Source organism: Phyllostomus discolor, chromosome 12 (genome assembly GCF_004126475.2).
Source record: "Phyllostomus discolor isolate MPI-MPIP mPhyDis1 chromosome 12, mPhyDis1.pri.v3, whole genome shotgun sequence".
Taxonomy (NCBI): Eukaryota; Metazoa; Chordata; class Mammalia; order Chiroptera; family Phyllostomidae; genus Phyllostomus; species Phyllostomus discolor.
Genome location: NC_040914.2, coordinates 30,024,928 through 30,043,574, shown reverse-complemented (window position 1 = coordinate 30,043,574; position 18,647 = coordinate 30,024,928). Strand labels below are relative to the sequence as shown.

At 42.3% G+C, this 18,647-nt stretch overlaps 3 protein-coding genes across 6 annotated transcripts in view; all 3 read left to right on the top strand.

Annotated features, from left to right (window-relative positions):
- The window catches only part of LOC114511072 (zinc finger protein 530-like), a 568,693-nt gene that overhangs the window by 180,935 nt on the left and 369,111 nt on the right, over window positions 1-18,647 (top strand). The window lies entirely within an intron of this gene.
- Window positions 1-18,647, top strand: part of LOC114511040 (zinc finger protein 883-like) — a 174,926-nt gene that overhangs the window by 83,478 nt on the left and 72,801 nt on the right. The gene's annotated exons all lie outside the window — the stretch shown is intronic.
- On the top strand, window positions 1,754-12,911 carry LOC114511588 (zinc finger protein 660-like). Its single transcript, XM_028530321.2, has 3 exons — window positions 1,754-1,855; window positions 5,617-5,743; window positions 9,956-12,911. The coding sequence occupies exons 1-3, from the start codon at window positions 1,754-1,756 to the stop codon at window positions 11,446-11,448; spliced, it is 1,722 nt and encodes a 573-aa protein (XP_028386122.1). The 3' UTR covers window positions 11,449-12,911.

The following is an 18,647-nucleotide window of genomic DNA, read 5'->3' as shown; positions in this document are numbered from 1 at the left end:
AGCCCCACCAGCCAGGGCTACATGGAATACTTTCACATCTTTTTTTATTATCAACCTATTGGTGTCTGTAAATATTTTTAAAAATTATTTTATTTAATTTTATGTAGAGGGGAAGGGAGGGAGAAACAGAAAGTGAAAAATTGATGTTCAGGAGAATTATCAATTGATTGCCTCTTATACAGACTCACCTGGTGATATGGCCCATAATCCAGGTACACACCTAGAGTGAGATTTGGTGCTCAACTCTCTGATCCACACCAGCTGGTGTGAATAGTTTTATCTGTATGTGGATAGAGAGTGCTTGTTAGATGATGTGTTCTGTGCTGAAAGAAGTTTCAATTCCCATTCTTGCTGCCCTAGGAGCTGAGGTCAGAGTGCTGAAGACTTTAGGGTCTTCAGTGGACAGGGCAGCAGTCTTCCCAATATTTAGTGATTTTTTTTTTGGAGTCTTTCATGGCATATATTGCTGGGGACATACTGATGTTATTCCTTCATAAATGATATTGTCGCCAAGGAGATTCCTCTTGATAACCATGCTGACAAACTCTACAAGCTCCTTTGAAATGAAATTTATGAGAAGTTGCAGACATTACTGAGAATCCTGAAGTACTCAGAGACAATGGTTGCCATGGTCATTCACAAACAAGGCCCTTAGAGTCCATGGGAGCACATGCTCAGTGGCTTGGAGAGGAAACACTCATCCTTGTCTTTTCAATCTAACGATCTTTCCTAAGTCTGTCCTGCAATTCTTTCTATGCAATTTTTTATACTCCACGTATGTCTATTTGGAAAAACTGGTCTCCTAAGCATTGCGTGCAAGTCAATGAAGACTCACATAATGGTTTACATTTCTTATCAATAAAGTATTTTTAAATTAGGTATGTATATTTTTATATTTCACCTAGTGTTATTGCATTTTTAATAGACTACAATGTGCACTTCGGAACAAACAAATTAATGTGACTAGCTAGCTTTATTAGCATATTCAGTCAGTTAGTCTGGAACTTTATGTGCACTTTCTGGGCCAAATTCCTGTAATGGCATGTCTTTCATGTCTTCAACATATACTCCATTGTTTGAAAAAATAATGTGTAATGTAAATTGAAGGCATCATCAGATCAAATCACTGAGGAATCCAGTCCCATTGCTGCTCAGGCAGAGCTAAGATTCTACTACACGTGGCACAGATGCACTTAAGTATTAGTGTATTATTTACTTAATTTGCATTGTGCGTCCTACTGATGCAGAATAGAAACCATTACGGACTAGAGCAAGGTCTTCCAACCCCATTTGGCCTGAAGGAGGCACTGGCCCCATGGTCTGAGTCAAAGGCCTAGCAGACACAGCAGGACTTCCTCGCCCAAGGAATGACATACGATAGGGCGCGACAGAACACACTGAGTATTCTCAGGGTATTCTTGGAGTGTTAATCCGCAAATCCACTCCTGAAGTCAGCTGGGGAAATACGGGATCTCAGCTTTGGAGTGTACAACCTACAGTACCCAGAGGTGAGGCGTGGAACTTCACCAGGCTGAGTCAAGAAAGACTCAGAAAAGGCATTTCCGTTAGGGCCCTACTCTAGGGCGGGACTTCCATGGGTCTCCTGGAAGGCATTTCCTCTTCCCTCAGTTTCCTTATTACCGCGTCAGCATCTCGTAGTCACTGAATTGAAAAGAGAAAGTGCTTGTGTGCTGCTCCGCGCAGAAGCTGTGAGGCCAAGTACTCTGCCCGGGTACCCGGCGTCAGGGTCGGGATGGTAACCCCAGTACCAGGGACACCCTCCTCGCCCGCCGCTCCCACCCGTCTCCTGCCCCGGAGTACGATGGCGGCGACCGAGCTGAAGCTTCGGGGCGAGGTGAGTGCGCGACCCCTGGCCCTCCTCCACCTTCGGCCCACCGAGCCCCGCAGCCCGCGAGCGGGTAGCCTTTCAAGTCCTGCGGCCCCAGCCCCGGCGTCCGGGATTGTAGTTACTTGTGGGTGACCCACGGTGTCACAGGGTGGGCGAGGGCGACCGGCCGAGGTGCCGCCATCCAAACACGTGCCGGTGGCTTTGACCCGGATAAACCCGCACACGTGGCCTCGGCCTTATATTTGGCTTCAATAGTCGGAGGCGTAATCATGTCCTGACTGGGAGGCAGAGGTGTTGCATCTTCATTGTAATGGCAGTGGGAGCTCAGGATGGTCGTGAACCGAGGGAGACAAAGGCTGTCTCATGGTTTTGAAAGCTTTCTGAGATAGAAAACCGGCTGGAGTGGGGTGATGAGGACAGTGAGGCACGGGAGGAGGGGCCCTTGTCCAAAGTCACAGAGCTGGTAAGAGGCCCCATTGAGGACACACTTGGCCAGAGGTCTCCAAACTCCAAGGCTGGCCTGAATACAGCAGAGACCTGCTTACCTGGAGCTGAGGGTGGTTGCTTGCTTCTTCCCACAGGTTCTGAAGTTGACAAGCATTATCAAACTAGACAAGGAAGTATTGGGTGTCCCAGTCCCTACCTGGTTGTGACATTACTGTATAGTGTCTAAAGACACTTCACTTGGTAATTTTCCAACTTTCAAATGAGCAGACCCTGGGGATACCCCAATTCTGAGTGCAGGTCTCAGGAAATATCAAGGTGTTCCCATTTCTGGTGTCAGCATAAGAAATATTCAAACTATAGATGTTACAGGGTGCAGCCAAGAGGGGGCCCCAAATAGGCATTTAAAATGGGGTCCAGAACTTAAGGTGTCCAGGAGATTTTAAGATGTCTCCATCCCCCACCCCAGGGTGTGGGTTGGGGGAAGGGACGGGTGGAGCGGGGCCATGGGAGCTGTTTAGCGTAGAGACAGCCTTGCAGCTAGGCTCTGGCGTGGTCGTTTGGCATATCTATAACCCTTGACTGGTTGCATAGATATGTTAAGTAGCTGTGATCAGCTCTAGGCCAGGGGAATGGAAAGGGACCTTCCCCCCAAGATGAGACCTGGGAGTCAGGTCCCCTGAGTTACAGCACCTGCGTGGGAGCTCAGAGAGGATTGGCTCCAGGACATGGGGCCACACCTGCCCAGACTCATGATGGCAGCCCAGTAAAGCTGGAAGGATACGAGTTCCAGCATGTGAAGCCGAGTGTGGGAGGAGTCGGAAACGGGGCTGCAGAGGAAGATTGGCGGCGGGGATTTAAAAACCGAGATTTGGCGGCCATTGAGAGGTGGAGAGCCATGCGCTGCCCTGAGAAGAAGAACCATGTGCAGCCATTGGGGGAGAGAAACCACGTGGCCTTGACGGAGTGGAGACTCCTGCAGCCCTGAGAGAGGGAGAACCACGCGGCCTTGACAGAGTGGGGACCCCCACAGCTTTAGAAGGGGGAACCACCATCTGGTTTTAGCAGAGATCCCGGCGACTCAGCCAAGGGTGCCGGGAACCCAGGGAGGTCTCCCAGTCGAGATGGAGTTCTAACTGGAAAGAACCAGAGGACTACCTAAGCCGTGGACTTCTATTTCCTTTCCTGAGATACGGTACTCTGGACTGGGCAAAGGGGGAAGGAAGGAAGGACTGTGTCTGTTTGTGGGTGTTTTAAGGGACTTTGGGATTTTGGTAAAGACATTAGGTCACTACTTTAAGTTTGTATAGCATTAAATAAACGTTTCCTTTCCTTTTCACGAATCTCTGGCATTGAGAGAAGTCCTTCCTCTGGTGGCGGACATAACGGACCTGGGGCCTTCTTTCAATAATAGTATATCATCCCAGGCCCCCCTTGGTGTGTTCTGTAACATAGAGACATTTTTAAATGTTTATTTGAGCCAAACTGATGACCATTTCCAGGAAACAAAATGACAACAGTGTGAAAATGCTTCGGAAAATGACAGTTTTACCCCTTATTTTATATATCAGAATAAAAAAGGTAGATGTATACGTTGAGAACTTGAAATCCATTGGTCATGGGTTAGGGAGATAGGAGGGAACAAAACAGGAAAATCCCTGATGTTAAATAAAAGGGAAAGATGAATGCACACACAGTTGTTTTACATTACTGGGTATAAGATAGTGTGAATATTCAATGAATTTACACAATCACCAGGAGCAGTGTTTTGGTCCCTGCTATGTTGCTGCTTTTGTGCCATGAGGGGTAAGAAAAAAGTAAATTATTCTGACATTCCAAAGGTATGTTAACAAAGGTGCCAGAATACTAAGGTGGGCTCAAGGTAAAAATTGATTTTCTTCATGGAAGATAGAGGTTCAGGACATGACTGCTTGCTATGACTGGCTTTTGATTAAAAAGCTTTAATTTCACACCCTATATAGGGGTATTTTCAGTCTCTCAGTTTGTAAAGCCATCTGGGAGGAGTCCCCTAAGCTGATCATTAGTATGTGCCCCCTGCTCTTTTGTGTTTTTGGTCCACATACACAGCCCATGTAAGCATTGAAGACAGGTTATCTGGAAGGGACATCTGCACTTAATAATGGTTGGAGATGCCACAGAGCTGGGAATAGGTACCTCAAGTCTCCTTTTTTTGTGTGTTATAAATAAGATGCGGGAGGGTCAAGGATCAGACATGTAAAGTGGCCCGATGACAATTTGGGTATGTTTTAGGGTGATGATGATGCATTTGCGTAAGAGAAGATGGTCTTTCCTAGGTGTAATAGGCTTCATCTGGCTGCATAGCGGAGAACAGATTATGGGAGTTAATGAAGGAGGCAGGGACCCCTGGACAAAGTGAGTTCTCTTGTCTAGAGGAGAGCTCATGGACCTGGGTTGGGCCTCAGAGGTGAGAGAAAAGGTTGGATTCTTGGTCCATTATTTTATTTTATTCTATTCTATTTTTCCCCATTACCCGTTATCTTCCTCATGCCTTCTTCCACCTCCATACACTTGCTCCACATTACATTTTTTCTTAAGAAATGCAAGTATAGCTTTAGGTTTTGCAGCTGCAGGAAAAAGGAAATGGTTGAAAATTACCCCAGCGTTTTTGGTCCTAGCAGCTGAAGCAGTGGAGGCTCCATCCACTGGGCAGTGGAAGATGGTGGTAGATTAATTCTCTTTGGCAATATCAGAAGGATCTTTTTGCTCATAAGTTACAAATAGCAGGAAATGGAAACATCTTGTGCGAAGTTAACACATTGGTCTGTAAATCTGTGGAAAGGTGGAGGATGGGGTCATGCCAAAGTGGTGGCTCTCTTGTGCATGAGGGTGAAGGGGGCAGAGCTGAGGGAGTGAATCTGGGGTGTGCAACTGAAACAGGTAGAGATCACACAGTGTGTGCACAGCTAGAGGAAGTATGAGCTGGTGGCCCTGGGTTCTTGGTGTTTGGATTTAAGGGTGAAGTCTGAGCCCACATATGGCTGTGTTTTGGAGGCATGATCTGGGAAAGTCAGTGGAATTGTTTAGTAGGAAGAATGGGGCCCTGCAAGCATGGCCCTGAGTTTAGATGGCATTCATCTGCCCTACTTCCTCTGACCCTGCCTGTCTTTGCTGAGGGTAATATGAGTAATGAATGAGACTATGATGAGACAATAAGCAGCTCTGGCACCAAGTTCTGGTGTCTTCTCAGAATGAGGGGACCTGGAAGGGTTTGTCCTGGGGATAAGTAAGGTATGGGGGGGTCAGACAGACTGTTCCAGATTCATTTGTATTAATTCTGACAGGTTCTAGTGACCTTCGAGGATGTTGCTGTGTCTCTCTCCAGGACAGAATGGCTCCTCCTTGATGAGACCCAGAGACACCTGTACCTTAATGTCATGCTGGAGAACTATGCTCTTATATCATCTCTGGGTAAGACACTGACTCTCCCTGTGTACACTCATCTTTGAATTGACTGTGTCCCCCGCCTTTTCCTCAGGGGTCCAGTTTGCTTCTTTTATCCTAAGCTCTAAAGGGTTCTGACCAGACTTGTTCCCAGGGAGAGATGGGCAGGAGCAACTGGTCTCAGGTTGCCCCTCATCATGTCTGCAGGGGTCCATTTTTTTATGGTTGATTGCCCCAGATTTTAATAAACTAATTCACAGTTTAAAAAAAAAAGACCCTGTCTCTCACCAGCGACCTAGCCTGGGCTTTTCATTTCGCTAGTGTCCTTCATTCCAGAGGGGTGGCTCTGTCCTCCCATGTGAACTGTAAAGAATATATGCTTCCCTGTTTTTCTGGATAGATCCTGGACTTGGCAGGGCTGAAGTATTTTCATTGTCCGCTACTCTTCCTACTGCCCCAATACCTGCTGTACTGAACTGTCACAGGGAAGAATTCGACCTCAGTGGTATTGCCACAAGCCTAATATATTTTACATTGATTAGTGAGAAAAAGTATTTTTTATATCTTCAAAAATTGATTTCATGATTAGGCATTGTATAACTTATTAAATGATCATGTCCATAAATCTCACACACATCTGACACCATACATAATCAGTAGAATGTTATTTATTCTGTCTCCTAGGCTGTACTTACATCCCTGTGGGTATTCTGTAACTGCCAGTTTGTACTTTTTAACCCCTTCAACATTTTTCACCAATCATGAGAATTTTTCATTACTGTTTATTTGAACCAAACTGAAGACAGTAGCCAGGACACATGATCTGAAATGTTTTTGTGTCTTATGTTTTTTAGACCTTCACCCACTCATATCTCTGATTGGAGAATTTCTTGAAGAATACTATTGGAATCTTGTCATGTTTTCTGCCTCTTATAGTTCCTTTTTTTGTCTTCCTATCTTGCTGTCTTATGTGTGTGTGTGTGTGATATGATTTGATTCCTTTCTGTCTTGTGCATCCATAACACAGTATTATGCTTGTGGTTTAGTTTTTATTAGACTTACATAAAACTCGTAACAGTTCATTGTAACCTGAAAACAGCTTCACTGCATGCAAAAATTCAACCCTGTGACTCTGCCACACCAGCCCTTTATATTATTGTCACAGTTCACATTGTTCTATATTTTGTATCTATTCACAAATATGCACCATTGTTATTCTTAACATACTTTAGTTTTATCTCACAAAATAGAGTTAAAGTAGACTCCACAGATGAAATGTTTTAATATTGTATTAATATTAACTGTATTAACATTTAGTATTAGCACAGAGTTTTACACTTTCCCACAGTTTCCTGTTTCAATGTAGTATGCCTTTATTTCAGCTCAAAGATCTTTTTTTGTTTGTTTGTTTGTTTGTTTGTTTTTGACATTTCTAGTAAACACAATGAGTGGAAATGAACTTCTTCACCTTTTGTGTTTCCAAGAAAGTGTTTTTCTTGTTATTTCTGAGGAGGAGGTTTTGGGATAAAGTATTGTTTTGCAGATGTTTTCTTGTAGTGTTTTGAATATATCATTGGACATTCTCCAAGGCTGCAAGGTTTCTTCAGAGAAATCTATTGCTGGCTTATGGGAGTATTGTCCTTTCATGAGGCATTTCTGTTGTCTTTGGTATTTCAAATATTTTTTTTGCTTTTGCTTTTTGACCCTTTTATTATAATATGTCATGCTGATATCCTTTTTGCATTGAATGTGTACAGAGACCTGGGAGAATGTTGAACATGGCTACTCACATTTCTTTTTCATATTTTGAAGTCAATTTTTAGCTCATTTTTAAAAATAAATATTTTATGCTTCTTTCCCTCCCAATTATCTATCTCATGTTTTCTCTCTTTTTCCCCTTCTCTGGGACTCCCATAATACAAATATTGGTTATCTCTGTGGTGTTCCTAAATTGATGTAGGGTGTCCTCACATTTTTTTTCTTACATAGAACATTTTAAATCACCTGCCTCTGAGGTGATGTATTCATTTTACTCCTGTTGTTGTCTTCTTATGAAAGTCTTTTGCATTTTTCATTTTATTTACTGTATTCTTCAACTTCAAATTTGTTTCATTCTTTTTTTATAATTTCTGTCTCTCTGATCCCCATGTTTCGTTCCCATATTTGTTTGTTCATTATTTTGAGTTCCATATGTATTTGCTTATAACTCAATGAATTTTTTAGAAATAATTTTTTAATTATTCAGCAATTTATATGCTTCCATATTTTGGTTTAATTTACTTTAATGTTGTGATGTTCCTTTTGTGATTTTTTTTAAACTCTTTTTTTTTAAGATTTTATTTATTTATATTTATTTTTAGAGAGGGAAGGGAGGGAGAGAGAGAGAGAGAGAGAGAGAGAGAGAGAGAGAGAGAGAGGAGAGAGAGAGAGAGAGAAACATCAATGTGCGGCTGCTGGGGGTTATGGCCTGCAACCCAGGAATGTACCCTGGCTGGGAATCGAACCTGGGACACTTTGGTTCCCAGCCCGCGCTCAATCCACTGAGCTACGCCAGCCAGGGCTGTGATTTTTTTAATATTCTCCTTTGTCTTACTGTTGATGTCTGATATTTGATGAAGCAGTTGCTTTTTTGCACTTTATGAACCAATTCTGTTTATAGCTGTCATTTTATCTACATATGCACACAGGGGTGCTTGTTAGGTGTTGTGTTGTGTTTTGGGCTCATGAGAAACTTCCCTTCCCCTTCTTCTTGCTACCCTATGATCAAGGTCAGTGCTGCAGAGATTGAAGGGGGTCCTCAGTGGCCAGGGCTTCAGTTTTCCAAATGCTTAGTGATCTCTTGGAGGTTTTGGTGGCACAAAACATGATATGAGAGTCAATGGTAGCACAAACTCAGTGTTTCCCAGAAGTTCTTACCCTTGTATTTTCAATCTAACCCTGTTTGCTGAGCCACTCTTTATGCTATTGTTTTGTGTAGCTCATTGTATTATCATCCACATAGTACCTCTTTGAAGTAACTGATCTCTTAAGGCTCTTCCCTTTCATGAAGGGGTGGTGTTTATCGTGGGTAATTATCTATGATTCTTGAAGGGGGTTGAATACTTTTATTTTTTTATTCTGCCATCTTGATGTGGTCACACAAATCTTTTTGTTTTTTGTTTTTTGTGGGTTTTTTTGGTACAATGTTATTCTAAGATTGTGTTGATTATCCACTTCTGCTTTCTTTGGAGTTGCATCATCAATATTTCACATACTTGCTTAAAGAGTTGGAAACTGGAAGAATCCTTTGTGTATCACGAGAAGGATAATAGTCCAGCCATGACAGATTGGGCTCATGGGAGGTCTGGTCGTAGGGGAGAATTTTATTCCAAGGCTTTGTTAATGCATAATGAGCACCCTGTTCTCTTTAACTGTATTTAGTCACAATTGTGAATGGCCACACCTTAATCAGCTTGTCCTTTCCCATTTTTGTCACATTACCAGTTTATGTCTTTGAATAGTTTCCATTTGTTTCCTGGTTTCTAGCTTTGGATAATCTCTGCCTCTCTGACTTCTACACCATAACCATTTCTTTCTTTTTTTTTTTTTTTTAAGATTTTATTTATTTATTTTTAGAGGCAGAAGGAAGGGAGGGAGAGAGAGAGAGAGAAACATCAATGTGCGGTTGCTGGGGGTTATGGCCTGCAACCCAGGAATGTACCCTGGCTGGGAATCGAACCTGGGACACTTTGGTTCCCAGCCCGCGCTCAATCCACTGAGCTACGCCAGCCAGGCACCATAACCATTTCTTTGAGGAGTCTTTTTCGTGTGCCCCTCCCCCCCGCCATTTTTGATCAATGCATGTGCCCCTTGAAGTGTCCGTGTATTTCTATAGAAACCTAGCACAGCATCTGCTCTACTGTTGTTGATTTTCATTCTTGTTTCCTGAATATTGTTTCGGGAACATTCATATCCTCCACACAGTCTTACAAGACAAGCACAGAGGGTTTTGCAGGTAGCCCCTAGCAGAGGAATAACTTATAGAGCCAGCATCTCTTCTTTGGGTCCTGTCCCATCATAGTACCGTTTAATTAATGAGTTGCCCATTATTATAGACAGGAGGTACTTTTTTTGAGTCTCTCCTTTGTCTTGGAAATCATCCCATAGAATCATGCCAGATGTTACAGATGCAAATTAGTGATGAGAGAACCCTCTCCCTGTGGGTCAGTATGGACTTCACTAGCATTTGTTTTTCTTTAGGTTGTTGCTGTGCAGCAGAGCATGTGGTGGCACCCACTGAACAGAATATTACTATAAGAATCTCAAAGGCTATGAATCTGAAGTCAGCACTGTCTTTCCAGAAGAGCCACCCATGTGAAAGTTGTAGATGTGTCTTGAGAGACATTTTCCTCTTGGTTGACCAGCAGGGAACCCAACAGGGCCCAACACTGCTGAAGTGTGGGGCATGTGCAAAACCATTTTATTTCAGTGCACAGCATCACCAGCACCAGGAACAGGACACGACAAAGAATGGTTTCATAAGCAATGTGGACAGGGTCTCACTTGCAAAGAACTGCAATTTCCATGTGTCTTGGGATCCTTGTACCTCTAGTCGGGTTGGAAAATGCTTCCTCATCAGCTCCAGATATTGTGAGCATCAGTCTGCTTACACCATGCACAGAGAAAAGGAAAACTCTAAGCCTGGAATGACTTTTCAAACTGCAAAGTATTACACCCCAAGAGAATGCAAGAAAGCCATTGGCTGTGATGACACACTCATTGAGGACCAGAGCTTCCTTACTGGAAGACAGTGTATTTTGTGTTGTGAATGTGGCAAGTCTTTTACCAGAATTTCTGCCCTCCATGCTCATCAGAGAGTTCACACTGGAGGAAGGTCTTACAAATGTGATGTATGTGGGAAATCTTTTGCCAGTCGCAGTGGCCTCTTATATCATCACAGAGTTCACACTGGAGAAAGGCCTCATGAGTGTGGTAAATGTGGCAAGTCTTTTACCCAGACCTCTACCCTCCGTTGTCATCAGAAAGTTCACACTGGAGAAAGGCCTTATAAGTGTGATGAATGTGGGAAATCTTTCATCAGTCACTCTGTTCTCCGTCGTCATCAGAAAGTTCACACTGGAGAAAGGCCTTATAAGTGTGGTGAATGTGGGAAGGCTTTTACCCGTAGCTGTATCCTCAGGTATCACCACAGAATTCACACTGGAGAAAGGCCTTATGAATGTGGTGAATGTGGGAAATCTTTTACACAAAACTTTACCCTACGTGTTCATCAGAGAGTTCACACTGGAGAAAGGCTATATAAGTGCCGTGGATGTAGTAAATCTTTTACCCATAGCTGTGACCTTCTTGAACATAAGAGAGCTCACACTGGAGAAAGGCCTTATGAGTGCAGTCAATGCAGAAAATCTTTTATCTGTAAATTGGACCTTCGTATTCATTATAGAGTTCACACTGGAGAAAGGCCTTATGGCTGTGGTCAATGCGGAAAATCCTTTACCCGTAGCTCTTCCCTCCATCTTCATCACAGAGTTCACACTGGAGAAAGGCCTTATGAGTGCAGTCAGTGTGGGAAATCTTTTTCCAGTAAGTATGGTTTTCATTGTCATCAGCGAGTTCACACTGGAGAAAGACCTTATGAGTGCCGTGAATGTAAGAAGTGTTTTAAACAGAACTCCACTCTTACTCAGCACTACAGAATTCATTCTAGAGAAAAATCCTATGAGTGCACTTAATGTGGAAAACATGAGTAACTGCCTTTTTGTCATTGAAGTGTTGGCACTGGATAAAGGCTTTTTGAATGCATTGAAGTTCTGTAATCTTTCACCAGTAATTCTGCTGGTATTATCAGAGTTCACAAAGGAGAGAGGCTTTATGAGTGCTCTGAATGTAGGATATCCTGTAGCTATAGCAGTCACCCATATTAATATTGAATAGTTCACTCAAAAGAAAGGCCTTATGAGTGCAGTGACTGTGGGAAGTCTTTTTCTTGCATCAGTAATTTCCATTATTGTGAGTTTACACTGTAGAAATGCCTGTTGAGTGCTTGTAAATATGGGGAATCTTACATTGGCCATGATTTCCATTTCACCAGAATTCACGATGACTGAGTCTTAAAGTTAAGTAACTTTGGAAAATCTTTTGTCACTTTGTTATATATTTGAGAGTTCACAGGGGTGAAAGGTTTTATATATACATGCAATATGATACATTTTTTTCTTATAACACCAAGCTCCTTTATTCAGAGATTCCACTCTGGGGAAGAGCTTTATGAGTACAGTGAATGTTGGAAATGCTTTTTCAACCCTTTTTTTTTTTTTTACTTATCATCAGAGAGGTCACACAGGATATAGGCCTTAGGGGCTCATCAAATTTAAATATTTTATCTCAGAGTCATAATCCCTTTAATCACAGTTCAAACTGGTTAAAGGCTGCACATGTAAAGTGAAGTTGGAAGATCTATAGCAATAAGTTTATACCCTTGGAACGTTGGAGTGTTCTCACTGTGTAAATGGTTATATTTTGGGAAATGTGTTGTTTTCCAGTGCAGGAACACTGAAGAGAACTTTCTGAGGAACCTCAGAATTTAATTTTATATGTTCACAGTGTGGACATGTCTCAGATTGTAATGGTTAAATTTCTGAAGAACCTAACAAAATAGAAACTAAACCAGCTGTGACTTTACACATTCTTACTCCTAGTGTATAGGGGTTGTTTCTCCCCATCTAACAAAATCTTGAGTGTTTTATATTTGTCAGTTCTAGTTCTTTTTATATGTTCATCATGCTCTCTCTGTTGTTTTAGTTGCATTTCCCTGAGGATTTATAACGAGCATTTTTGTAGGTGTGTGTGCACTACTGATATGTTTTTAGTATATTGCGTGTTCACATAATTTACCTATTGTATTAATTTCAGCTAACTCCTGTAACAGGATATAAAACAATAAAGATATGTGTTACAATGTCACCATTTCACTCCTTCAATATCATGCAACTTTCCCTTTCTGGAAAATTGTATTGTTGGAATAATTGTTTTTAATAATGGAAAATATTCCTAATTATTAGGAATTTTGATGTAAAAACATAGTAATACATATCATATACTTTGCGGAATATTCTGGCGTTACTAATACTCTTTATCACTTTTGTAAGTGCAAACAGTTAGTAATATAATAAAAAGCCTTCCTTTTTCGTGTTCACCCATTTTTATGGTCTGTCATCTAGGGTTTGCTGGGCTTGGAGGTGAAACTGGTGGTATGAGGATGAACAAGTATTTCCTGAGCCCTCTCTGAAGCCACAGATAAGAGATCAGTGATTAGATCCCCCATGCCGTGAGCCACACAAAGTGGGTCTAAAGCTTGGATTATTTGCTATTGTTTTGATTATAGGAATGTGATGCTCTGTAGGGGTCATTGTGTTCCCTTGTAATATAGTGGTAAAGAGCAGCCTTGATCCCTCTGTCTTGGTGCTTGTACAAAAACTAGCTGCCTTACATTTAGTTACTAACTTTGGGTACCATCCAAAGGCCAAAACCCCATGCAACCTGTGCCCCAGGTTGTTGGGAAAAATAAATGGGGCTTCACAGATCTCCCATATCTGCAGCTTCTACCACAGGGAGGAGGTGGCTGGAGGGTTCCTAAGTATCTGTATGGATTCTCCACATGGGTATCTCTGGGTGTCAACAAAACTCCCCAAAACTCACTTCCCTGACTGATAAGAAATTAACGAAGGGACTAACCATGGCCCTGATGAGGGCCAATAGAGGTAACCAAATTCTGTAAGCACTTACTGGTGACATTCCAGGATTTGCTTTTTGATTATTTATTTTTTATTTTTTTAGTTCATCCATCAGTAAGTCCGTAACAGTTAGTGTATTTCTCAGGAAGTCAAATATCAAGAAGGTAAAGGGCTTTTTCAAGGTCACACAGAAGTCAGGCACAAGAGGCTTGATTCAAAGTCATTAGTGCGGTTGCAGAGCTGGGGACATTCCCTATTGTGGCATATTAAGGCCTCAGCACAGGGCAGGGGGATAGTAAAGACCAAGAAAATGGGAAACTTAGCTGTTGCTCCTGTTTTCAGTGTTGCAATTTAATGAAATTTCCACCCTTTTCTGATGGGTTAGAATGCTTAACATCTCCCTCACAGTCTTCATGGGAACCCTATGTCTCAGTTCCAGTGGTTTCTCCTGGGGAAACTACTTTGAGCTTTAGCTGCATTTTGTCTACCTCCTTTTTAAGTTTAACACAGCTAGGCAGTAAGGAGTCCCCAATGATTCATGGCAGAGTCTTTCTGCATGTTCACCATTTCTGCAAGGTAACTTTCGCATGACAGGCTTTGATTTTATCCACTGTGGTGAATATGGTGCCTCAGTTTGACCTGTCAAGTGTTTTTGGTACATGCCACTGACATACACTCTGCAGTATTGAGGATGGCTGGATGTGATACCTGGGACAAATTCAGAAGTGATCCTGGAGACCTATAGTATTGTTATGTCTTTGGTGGAAAGTTCATGTCTTCATACAGAAAACTCAGTGCCCACTTGATCCTGTACTCTGTCCAGGACTGGCTGGAGGAGACAATGGTGCTCACCATCCATTACCTGCAGCCCTGACCATGTTCAGCAGCCACATCCTCCTTTCCAATGTCCCTGTGTCTGCACCAGAGATCTCTGGGTAGGAACGTAGTCCTGAACAGAAGCCCTCACTACAGTGCCCAGTACACTCTGGTCACAACTGAGATTCTTAGTCCTGATTGCTTCAGACAGGGACAAATTGACCTAATTAGGCTGAATCGATGTCTCAATTGCCCAGTTAACAGAGTTATGGCTCATGAGCTTTTTCAGAGAAGTGGGTGAGTCTGGAGTATCCTTGGTGGTATTTGCAATCTACTTCCATGACATTTTACAAAACAACACAATGCATTTAAAGGAACCAGGTAACGTGTGGACACTGAAAATCTCCATTTCCATGATCACATCCTCCTCACTGCTGTCAGTATAGTGTCTTGGATTATTGCTGAATCTTTAAAGCCCTTCTAAATGTTAGTGATACTACATTTTCATCTGAGAGAGGTGGGGAGGGAGAAAGAAAGGTAGAGTTACATCCATGTGTGAGAGAAACATCGATCAATTTCCTCTCATATTCTCACTACTAGGGATGTGGCTCACAGCCCACATGTATTTCCTGACTGGGGATTGAACTGGTGACCTTTTAATTCACATGCTGGCATTCAGTCCACTGAGCCACACCAGCCAGGGCCAAAAATAATTGTTTTTGCACATGAAATTTCTTACTGCATTTTCTGAGATAAGATGTATTCTTAAGTTCTGTGAAGATTAACATGTACATGAAATAGTGGTTACATATAAAATGTATGTTTTTATACTAGTATGGCTGTGATATTGCTATCTGAAGGTTTCCAAAGTGACCATGTGAACATGAGAAATATGTTTTGGATTCCTGTATTTCTGCACCTTGCAGGAAAATAATCATTTTACCTGTAACTGCAGTTACAGTTTCTGCATGGGAACTGGAGAGTTATGGATTGACAATTTCTAAAGAAAGTTTAATAATGTTGATGGAGTCATACAAGAGTATTTCTAAAATAGATATATGAGACAATGATCTGTGATGCCCGAGAACAGGTAAGTCCCAATGGGTCATACCTAAAAGAAACTTAGTTCTCAGAATGACAGAACTAATTTGAGCCACAGCTCTACTGGAAACATAGCCACCCTGAATATCTTCTTCCTACCAAGTGTGGGTCTTTTTCATTCTTGAGAACTTGAAGAAAAATAGTGAGGTGAGAAAGATATAGTGAAATGTGAGCTTAGAAATTTAGAAGAGTTAAAAGAAAGCCATGACATCATGTTTCATTTCTTCAGTAATCATTTACCAATTATGTCACCTGTTTCAGAACTCTCCAAGGTCTCACGGAAGCTCTGCCTAATGTAGTTTAACACCACGGCCTGGTGCTGAGCAAACTGCAGAAATTACTTTAATTCAGTAGGGCTCATTGGCCCTCCCACTCACTGTCAGGGGTCCCTGTCAGCATTGTAACTTTTGTCAAAGAATAGGGCAGATCTGCCTCTGGACAGCAATGTCCCAAAAATACAGGGAGTGAATGCAGCACCTCAGTGGAGCCACATTGCCATTGATGGCCAACATATTGCTCTACGTGCTCACCAACTTGCACATGACAGGGTCATCTGTTATGTTGAATGTGTGGATGAGACTCTTGAAGCTCCACAGGAGCTTGTTGCTTTTCTGAGCATGACCTCAAGGCTTTATCATAGTATCCCAGGGCCACACATCACTCAGTGTCCTGTGGCTCTGACACTTCCAAGTAGAGCAATTTCATTAACTGGTGAGAGTCTGCTTTTGTTTTTCCTCCCTATTCCTAAGAATTTCAGAGTGTCATGGTTTCCATTATGTTTGATCCCTTTTATGCCTTATTCTAAACTATCTCTAATTCTGGTCAAGATGACAGCATAGGCAGATGTGGCTCACCTTTTGAAAAACCCATCAAAATTACAAATAAAATATAGGACAGCCTTCATTCAGAATTGTCAGATATGGAGTTGAATGGAAGTCTAAGAACAAGAGAAATAAAAAAGTACATCCATCCCCACTGGTAGTAGTGACACAGATGAGGAACGGAGTGGCCCCTTACCCACATGTGGTGGATAATTTTGGGACAGATATCTTGGGAGCAAGGAGTCCAGTGCCATACCAGACCCCAAGGCCAGGGTTCTTATGCCAGGAGGATAAATCCCCACAACTTCAGTCTGGAAAAACAAGTGGGAATTCTGTTGGTGCAAGAAAAATGAACTAAACAGTTTTCCTTGAAGACCCCAGACACAGACACACAAACTCATTCCCTCTGAGCTCCAGCACTGGCATACCAGCTATAGGTATCCTTGGTATACAGGAAGACACCGTCGTGTCTGGCCTCAAGCTAAGCAGAATCCATGTTCCATTTTCCCTGCCCCCCCAAACCAGCAAGCTGGTGCCATATCTGAGACTCTATCAACCTAGCTAACAGTGGATAACCTGTCTTAGAGATCCCTAGGGACTGCCCCACAAAACCTATGGCCTGATTTTCCATACAACCTGATTTTCCATATGAATGGCTGGTCTTTGCTCCTGCTTCACAACTTCCTAAATTCTATCAAAAACTCCTGGCCTCAGTGACCCCAAGCCTGGCACTAGTAGCAGCCTGCCTAGATGCATAGCATGGCTTTGCCTGGGAATCTCTAAGCCCACCACAAGTGGCAGATATCTCAGATTGCTTTCTCAGGCAAGGTGGCTGAGGATAAAAGACAGGTGGTAGGTGACCGTAGCCTTCACCACCTGGGAAACCCCATGGACAGAGCACCCAGTGGACAGCTATAGAGTATGTCAAAGTACCACCACCCTTCGACTTCAGAGCTGATGCTCCACCAATGGCAGAAGTTGGTGGTCAGTGGTCACAGCCAATCCCTGCCTCTGATTGGCTTTGGTAAATTCTTCCCATTTGTCAACAGCAACCAAGGTTCAACTACAAGAGGAGTGTGTACTCAACCCACACAAAGGGCACACACCTGGAGTAGCCAGCTTGGGTGATAGGTGAGATTGTGCCATGAACCCTACAGGACGCCTACTACATTAGGCCACACTACCAAGTCAGAGAGTAAAAGCAACTCTACCTAATACACAGAAACAAACACGGGGAGGCTGCCAAAATGAGGAGACAAAGAAACATGGCCCAAATGAAAGAATATGTCAAAACTCCAGAAAAAGGGCTATACAAAATGGATATTAGCAATCAGTCATTTGTAGATGTCAAAACTCTGTTTATTTGGATGTTGAAGAAACTTAGTGAGGTCCTCAGCAGCATAAAAAGGATTCCATCAGAAATAAAAAATATGCTAATTGAAATAAAGAATAATTTACAGGGGAACAACAGTAGACTTGATAACGCTGAGAAGCAAATCAATTATATGGAAAAGAAAGAAAGAAAAAAACAACTAATCAGAACAACAAGAAAAAAAGAATCAGCCTTGGCTGGTCTAGCTCAGTGGATTGAGTGTGGGCCTATGAACCAAAGGATTGCTGGTTCGATTCCCAGTCAGGGCATGTGCCTGGGTTGTAGTCCAGGTCTCCAGCAGCAGGTGCATGAGAGGCAACCACACACTGAGGTTTCTCTTCCTCTCTTTCTCCTTTCCTTCACTCTCTAAAAATAAATAAATATATTTTTTACTTTTTAAAAATATATTTTATTGATTAAGCCATTACAGTTGTCCCATTTCCCCCCCTTCACTCCCCTCCACCGTACACACCCCCTCCCACCTACATTCCCCCACTTTATTCCATGTCCATGGGTCATACATATAAGTTTTTTGGCTTGTACTTTTCCCATACTGTTCTTACCCTACCCCTGTCTATTTTCTACCTACCATCTATGCTACTTATTCTCTGTACCTTTTCCCCACTTTCTCCCCCTCCCACTCCCCTGTTGATCTCCATTTCTGTGGTTTTGTTCTTGAACTATTTGCTTAGTTTGTTTTTGTTTCAGGTGTGATTGTTAGTAATTGTGAGTTTGCTGTCATTTTACTGAACATATTTTTAACTGCCTCCTTTTCTCTTGCTTCTTCTAGGATTCTCTCCTTATCTTTAATTTTTTCTAATGTAATTATGATGTGCCTTGGTGTGTTCCTCCTTGTGTCCAACTTCTTTGGACCTCTCTGAGCTTCCTGGACTTCCTGGAAGTCTATTTCCTTTACCAGATTGGGGAAGTTCTCCTTTATTATTTGTTCAAATAACTTTTCTACTTGTTGCTCTTCCTCTTCTCCTTCTGTTACCCCTATAATTTGGATGTTGGATCATTTAAAGATGTCCTGGACGTTCCTAAGCCTCTCCTTAATTTTTTGAATTCTTGTTTCTTCATTCTTTTCT